This window comes from Silurus meridionalis, chromosome 11 (genome assembly GCF_014805685.1).
Source record: "Silurus meridionalis isolate SWU-2019-XX chromosome 11, ASM1480568v1, whole genome shotgun sequence".
Classification (NCBI taxonomy): Eukaryota; Metazoa; Chordata; class Actinopteri; order Siluriformes; family Siluridae; genus Silurus; species Silurus meridionalis.
The window spans coordinates 20,922,282-20,944,456 of record NC_060894.1 but is presented as its reverse complement, the minus strand read 5'-3'; the positions used below and the strand labels follow the sequence as shown (position 1 = coordinate 20,944,456).

Here is a 22,175-nt window from a genome sequence, read left to right as displayed (position 1 = left end):
ACACAGGGCTAAAAACCTTGGGGTTTTGTTTTTTGGTCTATAAATTATATTCATTTTATAAAATACGCAGTCGTGTTTAACTTCTCCCCCTCGAGCCGTACGCGGTGTTTCCTCTGCAATACAAAGCGGGTTTTACAAAGCGTTTCAACAAAATATGCACAAAATGCTATTTACAATCAAACACACCTCATTGGTTGCTTTATTCGTCCAATAAGCATTTGTGAATAAAAAAAAAGAAAGAAAACAAAAAAGCTAAATTCGGTTGGTGGGTTTCCCTTAAGAATTAGTGTAATAATCAGCAAATTCATTCATTTTCCACAAAATCACACACAACTTGGTGTAGTGTAGCTGCCTTAGATATTACACAAACACCACACGGAAATCTTTTTCGAGAGATTAAAAGAAGGATTTGGTTACGAGCGGAAATGAAAAGCAAGCGTCTAGTCTGTGTCTGGGCTTTTTTTTTTAGCTTAAAGGAAAAACTCCACCTTGAAGAGCTTGTAGATAAACCGTTATAAGCACCATTCGATCCTCAGTAACCTCAGATTTGTCTGTTATTAAAATTCATTCATTCTTTGACATGTAGGTTCATGTCAACTCTGATTCCTTTGTTACATATAATACCGTTCGTCTACCTGCTGAGAGTGGTGTGAGATTTGCATCGTCTCTACCCAAAGTGAGATTAAGAAAGGGTTAAGGGCCTTACTCAGGGGCCCAATAGTGGCAGATTGGTGGCATGGGGATTAAAACACGAACCTTCCAAATAACCTATTGGTACATCTAGCTCAAACAGGTCACCTTGCACACTGCTAACACCCAGAGCTCTAATTCATCACGACTGCTTCATACAGCTGCATTGCAATCTGAGACTTTGTGTCCAACAGGTGAGTCCATGAAAATCTGGACATTATGATTTGTGCTGGACATTGCTGCACACCTTTTTATGAGCAAATCAGCACCTACAATATCTGATATTTCTACAATGAAAATTTGATGTACACTATTTAGCACTGGGGTTTTCAAATTATTTGCAGAAGGAAATCATTTAACTGAAAAAAATAAATTATTCTACACACCTGCATTATTTAAAAGTCTACAGGTATTTTCTTATTTGAGCCGGACAGCTTTTTTTCCCCACTTACAGAACACATCATGTCCAAGTTGGCATTATTCATAGTTCTACGTGATTTCATGGTTTGGATATGATCTAAAAGGTGAATAAATTTAGGAACTCGATAAATTAAAGAATTCTCAGTTTAACTGAAGGTTAGAACAGAACTGATATTGTAGGAAAAATAAAAAAAGATATCAAAAAACTTGTTTCATGGTGGACTTTTCCTTTTTTTTTCCTTTACAGAGACGTGAAAACAACATAATTATCATCCACTAGGTGGGGCTAGAACCGCGGATTTGCATCTAACATAGACCTCGAGAAAATCTCACCATTTTTTTCAAAGTTTTACATGCTAAACTGCAGATCTGGAATAATCAACATAAAAAATGCTTTGAGGACCCTTGGTATTTATATAGAACTGGTCAAAAAAAAAAAAAACAGACAGGAAATAAGGTCTTTACACCACTTCCCAGTGAGACAAGTGCAGTTTCCTAAGACTTCTCAATTTCTCAGTTGCACATAGTTGCTTAAACAAATAATTAAATACGCAGTAGAACGAGAACTGGTAAGGATTAGGACAACAGCAAATCCCTATTAGATTTGGCCGCAAGAGACCCAGAGGACCACTGAGACATGACTGGTCTCGCTGATGAGGATGGAAAGTCAGGCTCGTACACGGTGACACTGTGACCCTTCATACAACATGTTACGTCACAGCCCCAGTGTATAATACATTTTCTAACTTGAGCGTTTAGTCAAATATTAAACTTATAACTCGGCGTCTACTTGACACCATGAACCTGTTCTCCAACATGTACACATCATGAGCTCGTATCGGTCTCGTTTTTCATGCACGTGTTTATAAGGAGTCGTAAAAAGGACACGTCTATAAATCCATCATGGCAAGAGACATAAAGCAACGTTCATATTTATAAAGTCTTAATCCGATATACAACCGCTTTTAAAAAGACTTTTACATCCATCTGACATACATGTTAAACTTTAATAAAATATTATAGAAAATAATGTGTATTATGTATATTATTATATATGTGTATTATATTAATAAAATTAAATATGCAACACTTTTCTTAATCACACATTCTTTGTCTATTTTGGTGTCCCAATTGACCCACGATTGATCTACGATGTGTTTGAACAGAATGACAGATTCCCGATTGGCAAATCAGAGGCGAAGAAATCAGGATTGAATTTTATGACATCGTAATTGCACAAAGCCTTCAGTACAGGGCTTCATAATAGTTATACCAGTGATCATAAACTGTCATGTAGCTTCAAATCAACAAAATTGACTACGTCAAAACAAGACACAATTGTGGAAATAAACCTTGATATATTTCATGTGGAAACAATACAGAAAAGGTCCTCAAAACACACCTGTGTAGAAAAGTATATGAAGATGTGAAACGTGTTTGAATCCCAGAGCGTTTCTTAATTAGTCCTGACGCTTACATTATAAACAAAAACCTTCTATAGTTTCATGTCCTGCTGAGAAATCACATCTCTGTGAGAGAGAAAAAGAATAAGTGGTCTGGAGACATTTCCTTTTTCCGATGCAGCGTTTTCGTTTCGTTTTCAACAACCTGTCAAAGCGAAACCCAACAATCTGGAGGAAATGTATATATGTGTATATATAAATATAAAAAAAAAATCATTTGGACGTATATATTTAATGAGGTCATGTAGGGCTGATTAGACAACCTTTAGAATCAACCCAAAAAAAAAAAAAACACGTAAATCACAAATTGGAATAAAGTGTAAATGATCCCGTGCGAGACCTGTAGTGTTCCTGAAACAACACGAAGAAAAAAATAAGCATACACATCAAACTTAGTGAAAGAAACGTGGACAATCCTTGGCCTGTCTTTTCACGGTCACGTGACGAGGCCGCGATACTTAAAAAAAAGGGAATCATGCTGAAGACGAGCGGAATTTATAGATGAGGAAAACGTTTGGCGAGTGTTTCGCTGCTGTACTTCTCTTTTCCTGTCTGTAAAAGTTCATAGGATAACTCCAGGTCATTGTGTGGTTTGTCTCGCTGTGCTTCTGTGGAACACAAAATGACCATGTTCTTCCATGCCGGAAAGGAGGAGATGGGGCTTGGATGGGATTTCATAAAAAAAAAAAAAGAACCCACACACTTTACAAATATCGAGCGGTCTTTTTTTTTGTGTAGGCCATCCACTTGTTCCTCAGAGTCCCCGGTAGGAAAATGATGATCACGCCGCCATGATCTCACACTGATCACGAGAGCAGGTGATGCTTAAAGCTCAGTTCGTCTCTGCCTTGGCTTCCCGTTTGTCCTGTAAGACTGGAACGAGGGACTCCCATGCAGCAAGGCACTGCAGAGGAGACACACAGGACAAGCAGCTGTTAACATTTGGCTTTTCTTTCTGGGCAAAATATGAAGCTTGTAGTTGAGCAGAACTTGAGTGGATCTCAATCGGCTCAATCGTGAATTCGTGTGGTTCACTACATCTTGGTATATGTTCTGGTCACATGACTACCTACTGCACTAATGGCATTTATCATGAACCGGCAGAATGAAGTTTCTAATCTCATCATCAGTCAAAATAAAAACTATATATCAAATAGCATTTTGTACATCGTCAGAGGTGAAAAGTAAAACATTACATTTACTCATGTTACTGTAGTTTTCATGTAGTTTTTTTCAAGTAGTTTAAAAAATCTAATTAAAATTTTACTGCATTTGAAGTATTGAACTACATTCTACAAACACGCTTAACTCACAAAAAAAAAAAGAAAGACGGAGACGGACAGGTCAGACGCCAGTGGCGCAGACGCCACCCGAAAGCGCAATGGTGTCAATTCGAAAGTTGCGTGAGCTCGCCGTCTCGCTGTCTGGGTTCTAAATCTGCATTTGTGATTTCTCTCATTATCATAAATGACATAACAGGTTTTTTATTTGCTGCAAAACCGCATCTCACATTAAACCCATCAATAGTGTGTGTATTTGTTTCCTTTTTTGTTGTTGTTATTGCACTTTAATATGTAACAATGTTTCTTTAATATAAAAAAAACACCTAGTTTGAGATTTATCTCCTTGCCTTTTTTCACCTGCACTAGAATCCAACGCCCCCTGCTGTTTAAAAAAAAAAGTAACTTAATTTTGCTCAGATTAAATTAAAAATGACTACTTTTAACTTTCATTTGAGTAGATTTGGACTTCAGTAAAAAAAAAATTTAAGTAACTTGAGTAGATTATTTGATTACTCCCAGTATATCATTTGCTACCTCAATCACATCAACAACTCAAATCTAATAGATTTAAAAAATAAACAAATAAACTACATGAAATAATACCACGGACCCACCACCATCGCTGACCTGCTTCCAGTAACACTAATATTACAATAATGTAAATCCCCCTTTACAAACTGTATAGTGATGTCTTTATCTCTATTTATTATTTTCTTTCATTTTTCAAGTTTTTATTTCTATAACACCAACACACCATGACAAAATCCCTGTAACCCATGACACTTCACAATAAGGATTCTGAAAGAAAGAAATCATATATAACTGTTAATAAACCGAGCGACAACTGCGAAGCTTCAGAAAAACTCTGTGAGCAATCGAATCGGATTTGTAGGGATCGAACTTTCACGTGCGCTGGAAGAATTTCACGAGTGAGGCAGCCCTGAAAAACAAGGCCGACGCCCTGATCACTAGTGAACTAGGAAGCTGCTTGAGATGCACCTCATTGTTTTTTGGGGTTTTTTTGTTATGCTGTGCAATCTTCACCTTTTCCGTTACCTGAAGCAGAAAACATGTTACTTGTTCTTGTAGATGATTGAACAAAAAAAAAAAGAAAAAAAAATAGGGAAACCATTTTTCGGAAAATTGTGCATGAAGGCATACATGAAGGTGCCTTGCGAAGAACTATCCATTCTATAAATCCTTACTGCAAAGTGTTTTACACATTTTCAGTAAACTTTATTACTATTTAACCATTTTAGTTAAATAGTCTCTTGGCTCTGTGCTCTGTACTTTCCTCTTTGGCTGGTGTGTTTGGAATTTCGCAGTGCTGTGTCAGTGTTTGGCCGAGCGAAGGGGCTAAAAGGTGAACGAAGCTCAAAGCACAGCCGAGCAAACTCAAGACTACGAGCAGTGCAGCTGAATGCTGTCGAGCTGTTGCGTATACACATGTGATGGATGTTTCCGGACATCACAGGCAGAGGAGAGAAACAAGCAGATTCTTAGGCCTTGTGCTGAAAAGAAAATGTATGTAAAAAAAGTTTCTGTTTCAGAAAGTGATGAAATGACAATTTTCTTTTTAGTTAAAATGAGTTCGGGGTCCAAATTGTACATTTTCCTCCAGTTTGGTCTGAAGCTACAAACAAAGGAAAGTTGAAAGCTGCAAGTGTGTAGCTTGCGTATTAAAAACAATGTGAGGAAACAGAAATCGGCCTCAAATGACATTCATAATCATTTATCAGTCGTTATGCTGGATGAGTTTTTACCAACCAAACCATACACAAAAAAAACAGCTTTTCTTCATAAATGTAATGTAAATCTTATTAAGATCATTTGTATTTAGCAACGGCCTCAAATAGTCTCACAGAACTTGTGCCAAAAAATGATGACTAATCAATAAAACTCTACCAGTAATTCAGCTCCTCCATTGGAGCTTCTCTGCTACCAAAAACTATATTCCCATTTTATAAAGTGCAATTTCTTTTGTCGTAATTTAAAAACTGGTCTTCGAGTCTTCATGTCTGAGGTTATTCTCGATTGGCTTCTTTCAAGTCATTCATATGAAATGAATGCGTTTTACATAAAAGTGCAGCAATTCATTGCGTGTAACTGAAATTTTAAATCCTATCAAACAAGAGAACATTAATCAAAAATTGTTTGAATCCAGCTTGATAAAAGAGGCTCATTGTGGTTCTGGAATAGATTTTGTCTTTTTTCTATTTATTATAAAGCATCCCAATCAAAAATCTTCATAGCTACATATCTATTTCTCAGGGAAGTCCTAACAGGCCATGCGACATAAAAGTTGGTTCTCTTTATCGTGACTTAATTTCCTTTCATCTTTCCTGCATCACTTACAGAATGCTTCACTTACACTCAATGGCCATGAAGATCCCGGTCCCTCGAGTTGGAGGGCAACAGATTTGACTACACATTCAGGGTCGCTATATTGTCTTGACAGCCTCCTTCTCAAGTGTCAGAGACGTATGTCTAAGATGACAATCACGTACAGACACAGAGCTATTTTAGTTCGAGACCCTGATCAAAGTAAAGCGAACACGATCATCCATGATGCTGCAATGATGCCGCCTCTAGAACATGCTCTTTCTGCCGAATACACGGAACAGTTCAGTACTGATCGCGACGAAACAGTGTTTATGATCACGAGAATTTTATGTTGAGAAGACTTTTTTTATGGTGAGAAAACAAAAAAGAAAAATTATTGTAACACATGGCCTCGTAGGACTTGTGTAATTTCTACACATCTTCATTCAAATTACTTCTAAAGTGCAATCCTATTAACTACGAATAAATTTGCATACATAAATCAGCACCTGAAGGATTTGTTTTTCTAGAATAATTCTAGAGGAATTGAAACTAATAAAGGTTTTCGTTCGACTCACCCGTGTAGACAGTGGTGCCGTACGATCAGAGGAAGAAAAAAAAAAAATAGAAGCAACATTTCATTGAGATTACAATATATTCAGTGCTCAGGCTACAGAATTCCCACCTGGATTTCCCAACCCTTTCCTCCTCGACCTGCCTTTCAATTTTCTTTCGTTCCACCACTCACTCATCCACTGTCTCTTGTTATATCTCTGTCTCTCTGTCTGTTTACCTTTTCATAGTACTGGATGTTTTTGTCTGCCATGCTGGTCAGCAACTGTCTGAAATCCTGCCGCTTGTTATTCTGCCAGCGCTCCCAGTCGGCCTTCAGGTCAGCGTTGAAGCACTCCAGCCGGTCCTGGCACTTCTCCACATCAGTGGGCACCTGCATGAGGACACACAGTGTTCTTTCCTACTACAAAGAATGTCAGAAACATCTGCAAAAACATCTGGGCAGCGGCCTCATACAGTCATAACACAAGTATACGCCATAATTCACCCAACGGTAATGCTGTCAAAAAGTAGAAGTTTAGTGCCTATAAGTTTGTTTCTTATAATTTGATTCCTAATGAGCGATTCAGTGGCGAATGTGGCAAAGAAAAACACCCTGAGACTTCATGAAGAAGAAACTTAGAAAGGAGCCAGACTAGAAAGGGAACCCGCATCCTCTTCATCCAATGCCCATTCATTACAGTTCCATCATTGTGGCGGTGTAGTGTTCAGTAATGGGCGTGTCGAACGTGTAGAAATATTTATTATTATTCATTTCCAAGCCATTGTATATACATATATAACTTTCTTTCTGATAAATAATCAATATATATATATATGAACATTATTACTTGTCAGCTATTTGGCTATTAAACAAAACTGCAATATAAAACCGATACACTTTTCTTTTCTTTTTTTTTTTAATATGATTTGTATTATCAGACACCACATGTTGATCTAGAAAATAGAGGTCGACCGTTTCATAGGTTTTGCCGTTAAATCAACACCAAAAGTTGATTGTTGGAATTATCGGCAAAAATCCATACCGATAGTTTTTCAAGTTTCCGGTCCGCTGTCATTGCGATAGCGGCCTCTAGAGGTGATTCACTGAAACCACGTGCTGCAATATTTATCATTTATTAATTATATTTATTAATTAATAGATTCATATTTATGTCATATTTCATTTTACACCTGTCCATGATTCTGTAATGTTTTTATTTAAAAATTTTAAGATTAATCAAATTTTTAATCGAGCAGTTGAGGGTTAAGGGCCTTGCCCAGGGGCCCAGCAGTGGCAGCTTGTTGGTGCTGGGATTTGAACTCGTGACTTTCAATCCAGAGTCTACTGCCTTAACCACAAACACTGATTGTGTGGTGAGGTAGACTCTCATGTTTATCAAAGGAGTCAGTGTCACCGTTGTAAAGAGGTGAAGCTGCAACTTTCACAACACCAGAATATCTTGTGGTTTTTCTGGAATATATCGAGGTGATATTTGTGCTCCGACTTTTTAAGACGGTGTTGTCAAATTAACAAATAGTTAGGAACCGCTATGACGTATGTGATGACAGGAATAAAAATGACTAAGTACAGATAAAAAGTACTCTAATACCATTTACAATTTCAAATACCCAAAGAACTGCTGTTTTTTTTCCTCTTTTAAACAGTCGTGCATCATAAACTTTAGGATACTTACAGTTGTCTTCTTTTCCTCACGGAATGCTACAGCCTCCAGTTTAGCCTCGTACTCGGCCTGAACTTGGTCCCTCTTCTTCAAAACATTCTGCAATTTGAGAGTAGCGACAGTCGTTGAGCATAAACTTCATAAACAGCCTTCAAGTGTCTATAAATTTGGTTATAAAACCAAGATGCCATTATAGAATGAGTCATAGTTGTCTGAAATTGGTTCACAGCTCAGCGTTTGGCATCGCTGCACTCGCACACAGTGAAGCAGCTCCAATATGGAAAAGCAGCTTTGCATCGTCTGTGTGCTCGGGAACTTCAGAGAGAAAAATGATGGCCTGGGAGATTACAAAAGTTAACAGCGTGCTGTCAGCACCAGCGATAAACTGAGCGTCCTGGTCTATTCTCATCACACCGCTGTCAAATAAAGGATTTATGCATTCTCCTTTTGTTTTTCAGAGATCTGCAGGGCAATAACTCATAATACCGGAAGATCAGGTCAAGAGATCGGTCCCGTAGTGAGATCAATAGTGGGGCTGCAACGGACGATTATTTTAATAATCGATTAATCGGTTATTTTTTCCCGATTAATCGGATTAAAAACATTTATGGATATTTTGCTTATTATAACTTTATAAAACCCTAATTCAGAGTATTTATGTATAAAAGTGTACATTAAAACATGCAAAAGCCACATATTTAGTGTAACTATCTTTAATTTTTATATTTTACAAAGCTTGGGTGCTTGTTGAGGAGTGCATGGGGGATTTCTCCATGCGCAAATTATGATCACCGACATATTTCCCATGTTTTGTTCTCAATTGTAGTGCTAATCCTTGAGAAAATGATATGAAACCACACTTTCACAGATCTGAGTTTCACAGATGATTTTACACATTACACATTTTATTCACTTTCATTTTATATGAAAACACAACTCGAGAGTGAGGGTGTAGCTTGTGAAAACTGCATCCGTCATCTGTTCTTGTGCAACACTTCCTTTCTCTTTCTTTAGCTATTGAGCAAAAAAGAAAGCAGAAGCTTCATCATCTATCAAGTTTTAGATAAACAGGCGGTTCCTGAGATACGAAGGTTCGACTTACGACAATACGGCAAAATTGTAAAAATATATTTAGCACGCCAGGCACTCATAGCAGCGTATGCTCATCCATACATAATATATACTGTATAGTTTATACAATATGATACTATAAATTGCTCTGTTCTGCTAAATTACTTTATGTAATATGTTAAATTGTTAACAGTTTACTACCACATATATACCGAACCGAAAGTCCTTTAGCAAAATATTTTGGTACAAATAAGATGTGTGTGTGTGTGTGTGTGTGTGTGTGTGTGTGTGTGTGTGTGTGTGTGTGTATATATATATATATATATATATATATATATATATATATATATATATATATATGTGTGTCTGAAAAACAACCCAGTGAAAACATGGCATTTGTGGTCAAACAGTTCTGCACTTCCCCATCTGCATATTTAGTTCCTACCTGCATGCAGTTCTCATTTTCTGAAAATGTATAACTATGATGCTTTCATTTTATCCAGGCATATATGGCTTCTTGTAAAATGTGTGGCAATATCACAAAGAATAGTTTTCCGTTGCTATTTGTGAATAAATAGGAAACTGGACCTAATTTAGTTTCAGAAAACCAGCTATCAGGAGCAGAAAACAACATGATCTTTTGCTACTGTAGCCCATCTGGTGTCTGGTGTCTTTTTGAGAAGCTTTTCTGCTCTTCACACGTGTAAAAAGTGATTGTTTGAGTTACTAATGCCTGTACATTCTCCTCTTACCCCTTACCCTCTTTCCTCCATGTTTTCATTTAGTTACACATATTTATCATGCCTTCCTTATTAGGTCAAATTTCTTGGCTTAGACCCCACTTTAAGAAAAGCTTCCACTTTTAAACCCTTCACTCTTTCTTATCTGGCTGTTCTTCAACGACTGCGGTAGGTCTGTTGATCCCCACACATTCCTAAAATAACTACAAGACCAGACATAAGTCTAGCAAGCGGTCTACCTTCATGGATTCAACGTAGAGGACGTATTCTCGCAGGACAGGCAGGAAATCATCGCTCATGTCCTCTGTAAGTTCCTCCAGGGTGCTGCAGCAGTTAGCCACACAGCCTGAAACGCCGTCCAGCGGCTCCTGAAGCTCCTGCTCGAAGGAAGCCCATGACGAGTGGAGCGGCCCGTACTCTCTCAGCTCCACTAGGTACTCTAATGGAGAAACATGTAGAGAAAATTGGGTTTTATTTTGCATTGTATCATAGGGAACTATTTGGGATTTATAAAGTCCTCTGGTTAACTTTTGGTTTTCCAAAACTGGCCTCAGGAATTTATATATATATATATATATATATATATATATATATATATATATATATATATATATATATTAGAAATGGTAAGATTCACCGAGTCACATCGGTACATGAGCATAAAAGTTAAGGATGTGATTCAAAGATTTTTTTTTAAAAGTGTGCATCAGATACAAGTTATCATTTGTATCGCAATGCATCATTTTTAACATATTTGCTTTATTGCTTTATAGATTTATTACTATATAATTATAAGTAGATAATAATTAGAGACCGAGACGTGTCCTGAGAGTCACAGAGAATACAGATTAACATGGCAGAGGTAGAGCTGTGACTTCCTGGAGACACAACACAAAACATATTTAATCTTTTTGCACTCGAAAGGTGTGTTTGTGAAAGGGGCCATACGTTAGAATTTGGAAGGCACTTAAGTAAATTGATGATTTGATCCCGAAAAAAAAAGAACTGTCTCAAGTCTAGAAAGACTTTTAAAACACTGCAGTCCTGATAAACTAAATTTCCCAGTATAAAGTGAGGATATTAATAATCGCACAAACAAATAACTAACTTTAGTATTTTTAGGAGACCTAAGATCATGTTCACTTTCATTACTTCCCCCATACTTCTCCCTGAACATTCTGAGACCTGGAAAGCCAATGTTAGAAAGCAGATAGTCGACGTAGCTCTAACCTGACTGCTCTTTGATGATCCTCTGTGCTATCCGGTCGATGGTACCCAGCTTCTGCGTGAACATGTCCAGATAATCACCCATTGTGGCGAAATCGACCGGCCGCGCTCTCAGCTTGTAGCCGCCCGTCACATACTTCACAGACTCGCCCATCTTGGACAGCAGAGCCAGGCCTTGCCTTTTGTTCAAATCCTTTAACACAAACATGAAACAGTTCGTACCAGACATCCTTCCGATCTACTTAGTAACGTCTTGACTTTTCCAGTTCTACAAAAGTGCTAATTTATCATTCCGTTTATCTATCCGGCTCCCTTAGGGCTCTGGTTCTCCTCAAATGTCTGTTGATACAGTATGAAATCAGAGGAGTTGAACTGAACGAACAGACAGAAACTTCAGGTGTCTTCCTGGTGCTTCGAAGCTTGTAAAACACTTGCAATGGATGACAGTTTGCAGAATGACAATGTTTATAAGAACAAAGAATGACAAAAAAAATTGAATTCTTGGTCACAGGATCAGCAATAAATCCAGCTTTACGGCCAGTGCCTTGTAAACCAGTGAAGAGCAGCAAGCGTAATACTACAACCTCTACTACTTGAGTCTACAGATCCCTTTAAGTTAAATGTAATAAATAGATTTTTCCAATATTAAAAAATATATTAAATAATGAACCAGTCATCAGCAAATAAAATAGCTTTGGTCCTCCAGCCACATTGATGTGTGATGTGTGCCCATGTTTCTTCGCTCACCAGCATATACGAGGTGGCACCAAAACGTTTTGAGACTAGTCGTGTAACACGCCAACAGATGGCAGCACAAGTCAGCACACACAGTCACAGGGAGCGCCGACCTTTATAAGTCTCTTTATAAGCTCTTTGGCTCTTTCGAGATGAAGCTCCAGCTAAAAGGTTGCAGTTTTTGACACCATCACAGAGATCCAGCACGAATCGGAGAAGGAGCTTATTGCGCTTCGAAAAGAAGACTTCCAGGACACATTGCAGACGTGGCAGGAACGCTGGGAGCGCTGTATTGCTGTACTAATTTGAAGGTGACAGCTTTTTTGTTATCAGATACCACCTTATATAATATGAGCTTCACCATCTCTGGATTGTTCATGGCATTAAATCAGAGAGTGTGCACATTAAAATTAAAATGTCACTCATTAATCATGTAATGAGATATGCAGCAGTGACAGATATAACCTTTGGATCAGTAAAACATTTGCCCTGTCATAAATTCGAATTATTCTCAGAGACTTTGGGAACCAGGTTTTGTTGAATAAATATATTGTCCCTCTCTGAGACTGAGAGTTGCATCAAATCCCAGTCAGCTCTGAATATTTGGTTTTTACTTTATCCACAAAGCTTAACTTTATTTTGATTTGTCTATTGAATACTAACGCTTCTTCTACTTTTCTTCTTTTTTTTATTTGTTGATTAAATCCCTTCTTGAAAAATTGCTTCAATTCTTGTCTTTTTCACCAACTTGTTTGATCTTTTCTTCATTCTGGCAGGTTGAAAAAGGCTGGTGGGTTGATCTTGGTTGTTGAGGTGAACAATTTGATTTGTATTTTAGGAAATAAAACTTCAAACTGTTTCTGATTTGTGCATCTTTGAGCCTACGTTCAATACGAGTTCAAATCGGACACTCAGAGACTTTTCCTCAAGCCATATTGGAATTGATGACTTTTTTACCTGTAATGGAGTAAGTTTTGTGGTAAGGTATCTATACTTTTAATCAAATATGACTTTCAGGTACTCGTTACACCTCTCACACACACACACACACACACACACACACACACACGTGCACACTAACCTTGGCAGACAGGAAAGCACTGAAGTGCTCGTTGAAGGAAAGGACAGGGTGATCGGCAACCCGTTTCAGGAACTTATCCAGGGCTTTTCTCCTCGTCTCGACAAATTCTTCTGAAAAACGATCCACCACTCCTTTCATCACAAATTTTTCAGGTAATGGCTTTGGAGAACACGGGAAAAACACATCAAGATATTGAGGAAAAAAACAAACAAACAAAGAAGTGAAAGCCAAGAACCTGAGCTTTTAATCTAGGGTACACACTTCCCTCAACACAATCATCTAGAATACACACACGGGTCTTTTTTCCCCATATTCTACCATTTTTTTCTAAATCACTCAAATTAAATAAGTTCCATTTGAGTTTGGATACGATTTTCTGTCTTATATAACTTATATCAGTTTATATTTAAGGCTCTACCTACTGGAATAAGGTGGGTTGGTTGGCTGTCTTCGAGCTTGTTCCTCAGCCAATCAAAGTCTTGATAGCGCCTCCGCACAGAATATTCCGGAAGGTCAAACTCTGTTCTGGTGGTCTATGGGAAAAAAACAAATAAAAACACATTGATGAGAGAAAATCATTCTTTTAATTTACAACCACAAACAGGAACATTGAAAAGAGTATCGTTTCTCCGCCCCACCCCAATTCCACACCTCAATTCAGTCTCGCCCAAATTCCACCCGTCTATCAGGAAGAAACGTGTGTGAAATTATGTACACAAAAAGACAATTTTTTTGAACAAAATGGCTTCTCCAGGCAAAGGTCAGTATTTATGGTGAGCTCCGAGTTATTGGGGAGCCTGTCCTGAAGTTTCCTGAAGTAATCTTCTGGTATATAGGATACCAGCGTCCGCTTTTCCCAGCTCTTCTTCTTTAGATTTACATTGTCTTTATCAGAATCAGAATCAGAATCAGGTTTATTGGCCAAGTGTGTTGACACACACAAGGAATTTGGTTCCAGCTGTTTGTTACTCTCAAAAGTACAGACATAAATAAAAACCTATACATGACAAAACAGACACAACAAGACAAAAACAGACTATACAAGACAATACAGACAATACAGACAATATGAGACAGTATAGACAGTGTGGGTAATAAATAGGGTTACAGACCAGTAATGTACATAAAGTGTGGGAGTGCATGGTAGTGCAAATGACAGTATTGTGTGCCAGGTTTTATAATAATTTATTTATTATTATATGTCCAGGTGACCCCATACTGCCTTTATAACATTTGGAGGCCAGATCATTAATGTCACTGCTTTAGCAGCTGTTTTTCTCACAAATATGACTTCGCTTGGGATCCTTCTCATGCTGTTTTCCTGCTTTCCAAAAGGAATGGAATGATGAAGTAAAACCAGCCTGTAATTCTCAGCATTCATGATCTCATCAATTCTGACAATATCTCCAACACCATGGCAGAAATGCAGCCTCGAACCAGAAAGGATCCATCAGCTGAGGCCACAAGCATCCGTTCTTCCGTCAGTCTCCGACGACTGGACCCAAAGATTTCAAACTTGGACCCGTAGGACCACATAATAATCATTTCCACTGATCTTGATTGCAATTATTACGAGCTTTAGCATATCTTTTCACCCGGTTCCCCTTATCCAATAGTCAGAAATATTCAGTTTAGCATTAGGATCAGGTTTTTTTCAAACGCTTCAAACAAATATCCCTCTGACACCAGACAAACTCACTAGTTCTAAGTGGTTCTATTTTCTCTCTGTGAATCTGGTGAGCCTTAAATCAATAATCCGCAATGGAGACATAATGCAGCAGTTATCCATTAACCATCTTTAACCTGTTCATCATTAACTGTTAAAGATGAATGTCTCCTCCAACGGAGAGCAAACAATCCTCCAGAGAACAGGAATATCCCTGCTAATAGATCACCATTTACAGCTTTTCATTTTAGCAGCCTGTGAATTATCATCTGTCTCAAAACTAGCTTTGTTATATGAAGTCTTAGTTTTATTAGTTTTAGTTTTATTCAGTGTTCAAATATTATTTTCCTTTCGAAACATGGAAATCCATGGAGCTGGAAAAGCAGCTGATATAACAAAATTTCAATCGTCCTTCTGATAAAATGAAACTAGAACCTGAACGATTTCTCAGAAGGTAGAACGAGGGAGATCAATCGAACCCCACTGAATGAAACTGAATCTTCAGACAAATTGGCGTTAAAAAGTACAGAATGTGTGTTAGAATCAATTTATTATTTATTCAATCCACCTGATGGAAACGGACTGTTTTAGTCTCAGTGATTGAGGACATTTGACTCACTGACCTTAGTAGACACTCTGTATGTGATGTACGTCTCCATGGCGGACACGTGTTTCTTCGGGTCGTCCACGGTCACAAACAGATCCCGCATCTCTCCGTCCAGGTCGTCGTCAAGCTGCAGGCGATTTAGCAAAGAGGACGACGAGGCCGGGCTGGACGTGTCCACCGCATTACCGTTGGGGAGACTTAAGTCCTAGAACGCGACAAAAATGGTGATTGTACAGCAGGAAGATGGACGAATGTGGCCTGTAATAAGCATATCATATTATAAATACACGTTTTTCATTGGTACCAAATGATCCATGGCTTGGTAGCTAAGGAGCTCTGCTGTAACAGATATCTGTATCATATTTGATCGGTGTATTATTCAAATACACATTGCCTTTGACTGAAGGAAATTTGTAAAATATGAGTTTTGCCTGAATGAGTATCTGCATCTCCATAACTGAGGCTGCTGCGATCTCGAATCTCGATGCATAGCCAACGATATGATACTTCCGATTTTTTATTTGATTCGAAACAATGATTCGATGCATTACGATGCGATAGAAAAAATTTTTTAAAAAAATTACGAAAAAATGCGAATAGTTCACTATAGTTCATCAATTTACTTAAGTGCCTTCTGACTTCTAAAACATGGCCCTTTCACACACAGGACTTTGTAGTGCAAAAAAAAAAAGATTAAAGAAAACCAGATGTTCTTTTTCTGGTGTGTCTCCTGGAAGTTACAGCTCTAACTCTGCCATGTAAATCTGTATTCTATGTGACTCTCAGGACACGCAGTACAGTAACAGTAAGTCATCCTGGATAAGGGCATCTGCAAAATGCCATAAATGTATAAATAACTGCACTAATAACTGTGCTTTGACTAATCAGGTTTTTCAGTTCTCTACCAAATTCATTGTCCTTCTCATTCACATTTCCTGTACATTAAAAAAAAAATGCTTAAGTTGTTGTTTTGAAACACATGAACCACTTATTTCTATCTGAATCAGGCTTTAGATCAGCTCAGAACGGAGTCAATGATGAGTAAGGGATTAATTGAGTGAGTTTTTCATGATGCAGACTACAGTCTTGTCCCTGGTGGTGTACTGTACCCTGTGGTCCTGATCCGAATCCACCCCATCACGGTGCAGACAGAGAGTACACAAGACTCGAGGATGTAAAAGCAAGCATTAAAGCCACTCCTCAAGACTTTATTACGGTCCTGACTGTATGATGTGGAGCTTTTATGATCACTCACAGTTCTCTTGAGTGTGAGCGTGTCTCCAAATAATAATTATAATTTTGCATCCAATAAAATCCGATAATCTTCCCGGACTCAGTGTTTTAAAGTCTCTAGGGAGCAGACAAAGTGAGAAATTTGACACTCTAAGCGCTCATACGTCTCATGGGCTTGCTCAAACAAAAGCATTGCGACATGGCATGAAAAAGAAAATGTATAATAATAAGAAGAAGAAGAACTATGCATGTAAGACCGTCAACGTCAGCTTGATGTTCTGATAATGTTCAACGGATCTGGAGCAAACGACCCAAAAATTATTTTATTAAATTGGTCATATTCTGTTTGTATTCTGGAACCTCTGAAGGAAAATGTAATAAAAAGGAGTAATAAAATCGCAAAGCATTTCTCAAATAAATGACAGAACCACCAACTAAACTTCTGATCAGATCACGATAAACTTACACACACGTAATACTGGAATAACACAGAAGCTAGAAACAGCGTCTTTTTTGTGTGTTGATAGAAGGAAAAAAATGAAAATCACACATTCGGTGCATCAGCCTCCTTGTCTGTATGAACGCAGTTATGTGATGCTCATAAAACAGCGTTAAACTGCTTCTAATTAATACTTTTCTTAACTAATGGTACAATATTTAAGGGGTCACTGATTAGAAAAGCAGCATCAAAACATTCAAGATTCCTACCTGCTGTAAATTGGACCTAGGAGATTTCACGAAAAGCAGAACGAGACGAAAAGCTTTTGTGTCTTGAGGCAGAAGGAAAATAAGTTGCTGCGAAAGCAAATTCTCCAAACCAACATCCTCCTTTTGAATCTGGAACTTCTGGAAATGGTGACAGTATTTTCCTGACCGCGTGCCCACTTTTTTTTTTTTTGGACGCACAAACAGCGTCCAGCTGCAGATCCGTACGAGCCGCGCAAAACTTATTATTAAACTAAACCAAATCTTGAACGAATGGAATTATGTTGTGTCTTAAGCACAGGCTTTCTGCAGGTTTCACAAAGTCAAATTTAAGACTTTTTAAGACCTTTTATTACTTTATTTTTTAATTAAAGAGCTGTATTACGACATCAAGAACACAAACACAAACTGTTTGTTAGCGACTGGTCTTAACTGAGCCCTAAACTTATTTTTATTAATCAATTAATTTTAATTAATTAATAATGAATTAAAAGTATCGCTAAACTTGCACTTCCCCAGATCTGAAAAATGCAATCCGTTTTTATATGGAATTTCAAAGAGATCAAAGAGATTTAAAAAGAATAACAGAAAGCTGATTGGCTGTTGCATATTGGTCTCATTTGTAGTCATAATTGAGTCGACAGGGAATTATATTTGGACTAGTGAAAGAACTCCACAAAAACAAAAATACATTCTAAAGTGCTATGGGAGCATTTCAGTGAGCTTTAGAGGAACACAGACATTAGAAAATTAAGACCTGTTTAAAATTAATTTTAAATTACCTAGAACCACAAATACATTTTTTACTTTTATTTATTTCTTTTTTTTTTTTACTTATTTCGACCATTTAAGACCACGCAGAAACCCCGTAAACAGAAACCCCCGGCCTTCCTGTCTTATCCCAAAACAAAAACCATTTATCAGAGGTCTGGAACAGAAGCGTTACGAGGGGGTAAAAAGTGCCGACTTTGCAATTCATCAAGTACTATCTAAAAAAAAAGAAATTAACCAGGAAGTAAAAAAGGTTAAGATGAGCGATTTGTGGTTTATTCCTTCCTCGTGAGTAATGGAGCAGAAAAGGTGCTGAGAGAGGAAGTCTTGGGATGTGGATTTTATTTTCACAGGTAAATGAAGCCTAATGTGAGGCGATTCGGCTTCGTCATCAGCTGGTGATGAAAGTGTACGGTGTAGGGACGAATAATGGACTATGGATGCTCTTGAAGAAGGCGGGAGATAAATGAGATACTCCCATGATGCCGCTGAAGGGAAATAATGATCAGCAGTGCTGTCTGAGGTGAAGCAGTGTACCAGCGAGTCTGTTCAGGGTTTACATTTAAATGTATGCCGTTTGGCAGACGCCCTTATACAGAGCGACCTACATTTATCTAATTCAAACAACTGAGCAGTTATGGGGTTAAGGGCCTTGTTCAGGGGCCCAGGAGTGGCAGTTTGGTGTGGCTGGGATTTCAACCCAACACCTTCTGATCAGAAGTCCTGATCTGAACATCTTATCCACTATAAAGACCTCCTGAACAATTAAGTGCTTTGAAGTTTTTTCGACAAACCTTTGATCATGTAGCATGTATACATACATACATACATACACACTACATGGACGGAAGTATTTGGACACCTGACTTTCCCAGCCATACGTGGTTCTTTCCCAAACTGCTACCGCAAGCTTGGAGGCACACAATTGTATCAGGCCCAAATCTGTTCCAGGATAACAACGACCCTGTGCACAAAGCCAGGACATATGCTTTACATGGGTTGGAGTGGAAGATCTCCTGCTATAGAGCTACATACCTACTAAACACTTTTGGGATGAATGTGAACACTGACTGCACCCCAGACCTCCTCACTCTCTCACCTACATCAGTACCTGACTTTACGAACACTCATGAGTCTGAATAAGCACAAACATCCACAAGCACACTCCAAAATCTAGAACATCTTCAGAGAAGAGTGGAGGGAATTGCAAAAGCAAATTGGGACTAAATGTGGAATGCAAAAAAGCACATACCATATACTTATGGCCAGGTGTCCACAAACTTCTGGCAAAATAGTGTATAAGATTTGATGTGGATTATCCTCAGATCTTCATAATGTTACATGAGAAAGCAAAAAATCTCATATTCGATTAAATGAGACTATCAAGTAAGAGGCAGCGCAAAATATCAGTGGTATAATAGAAATAATGTGAGAACTATCACACACACACACACACACACACACACACACACACACACCTGCAGCGTTTCGTCTGAACACCAAACACAGTAAGCAGAAAGACTGGAATCCTTCCATTTATAATCCAAACACATTACAATGCTGCCTGTCCTTCTGTGGAAACCGGACAACGTAGTTCTTCTGTCTACTTTCACTTCCTGTTTTTGGAGGATTAAAAGAAAGATATAATATGCAATCCATCAAATTCACGTTCTCTACCTTCTCGATCTGCATCTATCGCTGCAGATGTTGTGTCAGTGAAGTGCACAAAAAACAGATCAATCCAAATAGAAGCTGCAGGAATCTACAAAAAAAATAAAGGTGAGAATGATCAAGTTCCACTGTCTTCAATCCAATGGGCAGTTTAATCACATGAGATCTACTCCCATCCGTAAAAAGGATCAAGTGCACTCTTCACTCCCATTGGTAGATAGTTCACAAGAGATCTACTGTGTGGATCACACATGCTCTATTCTATTCCTCCTTTCGTAGATCAAACACACAAGCTCTATGGTATTCACTCCTATAGGTAGATGGTTCACAAGAGCTCGACTATCTCCACACCCATTGCTAGATCTATCACACAAGATCTATAGTCTCCACTCCCATTGGCAGACGGAGCACACATGCTCTACGGTCTCCGTTTCTATTGGTTGATGAATCACAAGAGCTCCAGTGTCTTTACTTCCATTGATGGATCAAAGGTGGATTACATGCACTCCACTACCATTGGTACATGGATCGCACACACTCCACTGTCTTCGCTCTATTGGTAGACGGATCATATGCACTCTTCTCTACCATTGGTAGATGGATCACACAAGCTCTACTGTCTCCAATACCATTGATAGATGGATTCCAAGAGCTCTACAGTCTTCACTCCTACTGGTAGACAGATCATGCATACTCCACTCTCATTGGTAGAGCGATTATACAGTGTTCAATCCCATTGGTGGACAGATCATCTGCTGTCTTCACTCCCATTGGTAAACAGATTATACACACTCTTCATTTTCATTGGTAGACAGATCATGTGACCCCAACTGTCTCCACACCCACTGCTAACCTGATCACATACTTTTTACTGTCTTCCCTCCCATTGGTAATCAGATGATGTACACTCTACATGCCTCGATCCCATTGGTAGATGTGCACCAAAACACACCATATTTCCATAAACTTTGTGATATCCCTGGACACGCCTACTAGCCTGGTCACCAGTCTCTGGTCTCTTTTCCACTGAACGTTCTGTCTGAAAGTTCCTCGAGGATGTATAGATGTATTGAACCCTTGAAGAGTTCGAGAAGCACATAATTGGTCAGAGAGACATTCTGCGATGTGCATCACCTTCCAGGCTTTCAATCACTCTGACACTTTAATGGAGATTAGAAGAACAGTTCATAGTGACAGTTTGATTAGACAGAAGTGATGATCAAGAGTGAGTTTTCTATCAACAGCACCTGAATATTAGAATACTGTATCCCAGATCAGTCAAATGGGTGAAGACCATCCCCAGATCCACACAGAGGGTGAATCAGCCCCAACCCCCCCTTCAATAAATACCCCTGTGTTGGATGGAGAACGGGGGAACCCCTGCGCTTACCCTGTGGCCGATGCTGCTGCTGGTGTTGGCTGCATCTGGGCTTGGAGTGAGGAGCGACTCCTCCGCGGATAGCGGGTGGCAGATGTCCTGGATGGATTTCTGCCCGGACGAAGGCAGAGTTTTCGGGGTGCCGACGCTCATCGTGCGAGCAAGCGAGAGACAAAACGCGCCGCGAGATCGCCTTACCTTCGGCCCCTCAGGTGGGTCTGGAAATCTCGGAGCAGCGCGGAGACATCTGTCAGCTGACTGGCAACGCGCAGAACCGGAAGTCCTGCGCGCACAAACGGAAACCAGAATTTCACCTATGCTAACAATAATAACAATATATATATTGTTTATTGTATATAAACAATTGTTTATATATATATATATATATATATATATATATATATATATATATATATATAAAACTATTATTGATAACTTGTCATGTAAAATGTTTTTCTAATTCAGCTTTATTTTTTGTTCACTCATTAAAGTAAAGCATTTTTATCTTTTGCTCCAAACATAATATAAATATTATATATAAATATATATAATATAATAATATACATTTCTAGATTATACCGTATCATTGTCTTGTGGGTAATAAAATAAAGGAGGGAGCCGTACATATGTTGTTTTTTCTGTTTCTTCTAAAGTTTTCATGGTTGGAATCATCATCATCTTTATTGCCAAGTATAATAGGTTGCAAGTACAAGGAATTTTCATTGTGTTATAAAAAAAAAAAAAAAAAAAAACACTAGGAAAATAAAATAACACAATAATAAATAAAGGCAAAAAAAACATTAACTATAAAGGTTGTGCATGGGGATGTAAAATGAAACAGTGCAAATATGCTTTTTCGAAAAAGATGACTATCT

The 22,175-nt window shown here is 38.3% G+C and overlaps 1 protein-coding gene across 1 annotated transcript; it reads right to left on the bottom strand.

Annotated features, from left to right (window-relative positions):
• Positions 1-2,448: 2,448 nt before the first annotated feature.
• Positions 2,449-21,583, bottom strand: snx30 (sorting nexin family member 30). The gene is made up of 9 exons (XM_046860787.1): positions 21,313-21,583; positions 15,559-15,747; positions 13,692-13,802; positions 13,270-13,428; positions 11,457-11,646; positions 10,466-10,665; positions 8,428-8,514; positions 6,972-7,124; positions 2,449-3,477 (listed from the first exon to the last, which is right to left on the bottom strand). The coding sequence occupies exons 1-9, from the start codon at positions 21,451-21,453 to the stop codon at positions 3,406-3,408; spliced, it is 1,302 nt and encodes a 433-aa protein (XP_046716743.1). The 5' UTR covers positions 21,454-21,583; the 3' UTR covers positions 2,449-3,405.
• Positions 21,584-22,175: the final 592 nt, after the last annotated feature.

What these genes read in the sequence shown, in the direction of transcription:
- snx30 (XM_046860787.1), bottom strand. Translation starts at nt 21,453, where the DNA reads ATGAGCGTCGGCACCCCGAAAACTCTGCCTTCGTCCGGGCAGAAATCC. An exon ending in GCAGCAGCATCGGCCACAGG is followed by an intron (nt 15,748 to 21,312) that starts GTAAGCGCAGGG and finishes GTCGCGTTCTAG; the next exon opens with GACTTAAGTCTCCCCAACGG. An exon ending in GTGCTTTCCTGTCTGCCAAG is followed by an intron (nt 11,647 to 13,269) that starts GTTAGTGTGCAC and finishes TTTGTGTTAAAG; the next exon opens with GATTTGAACAAAAGGCAAGG.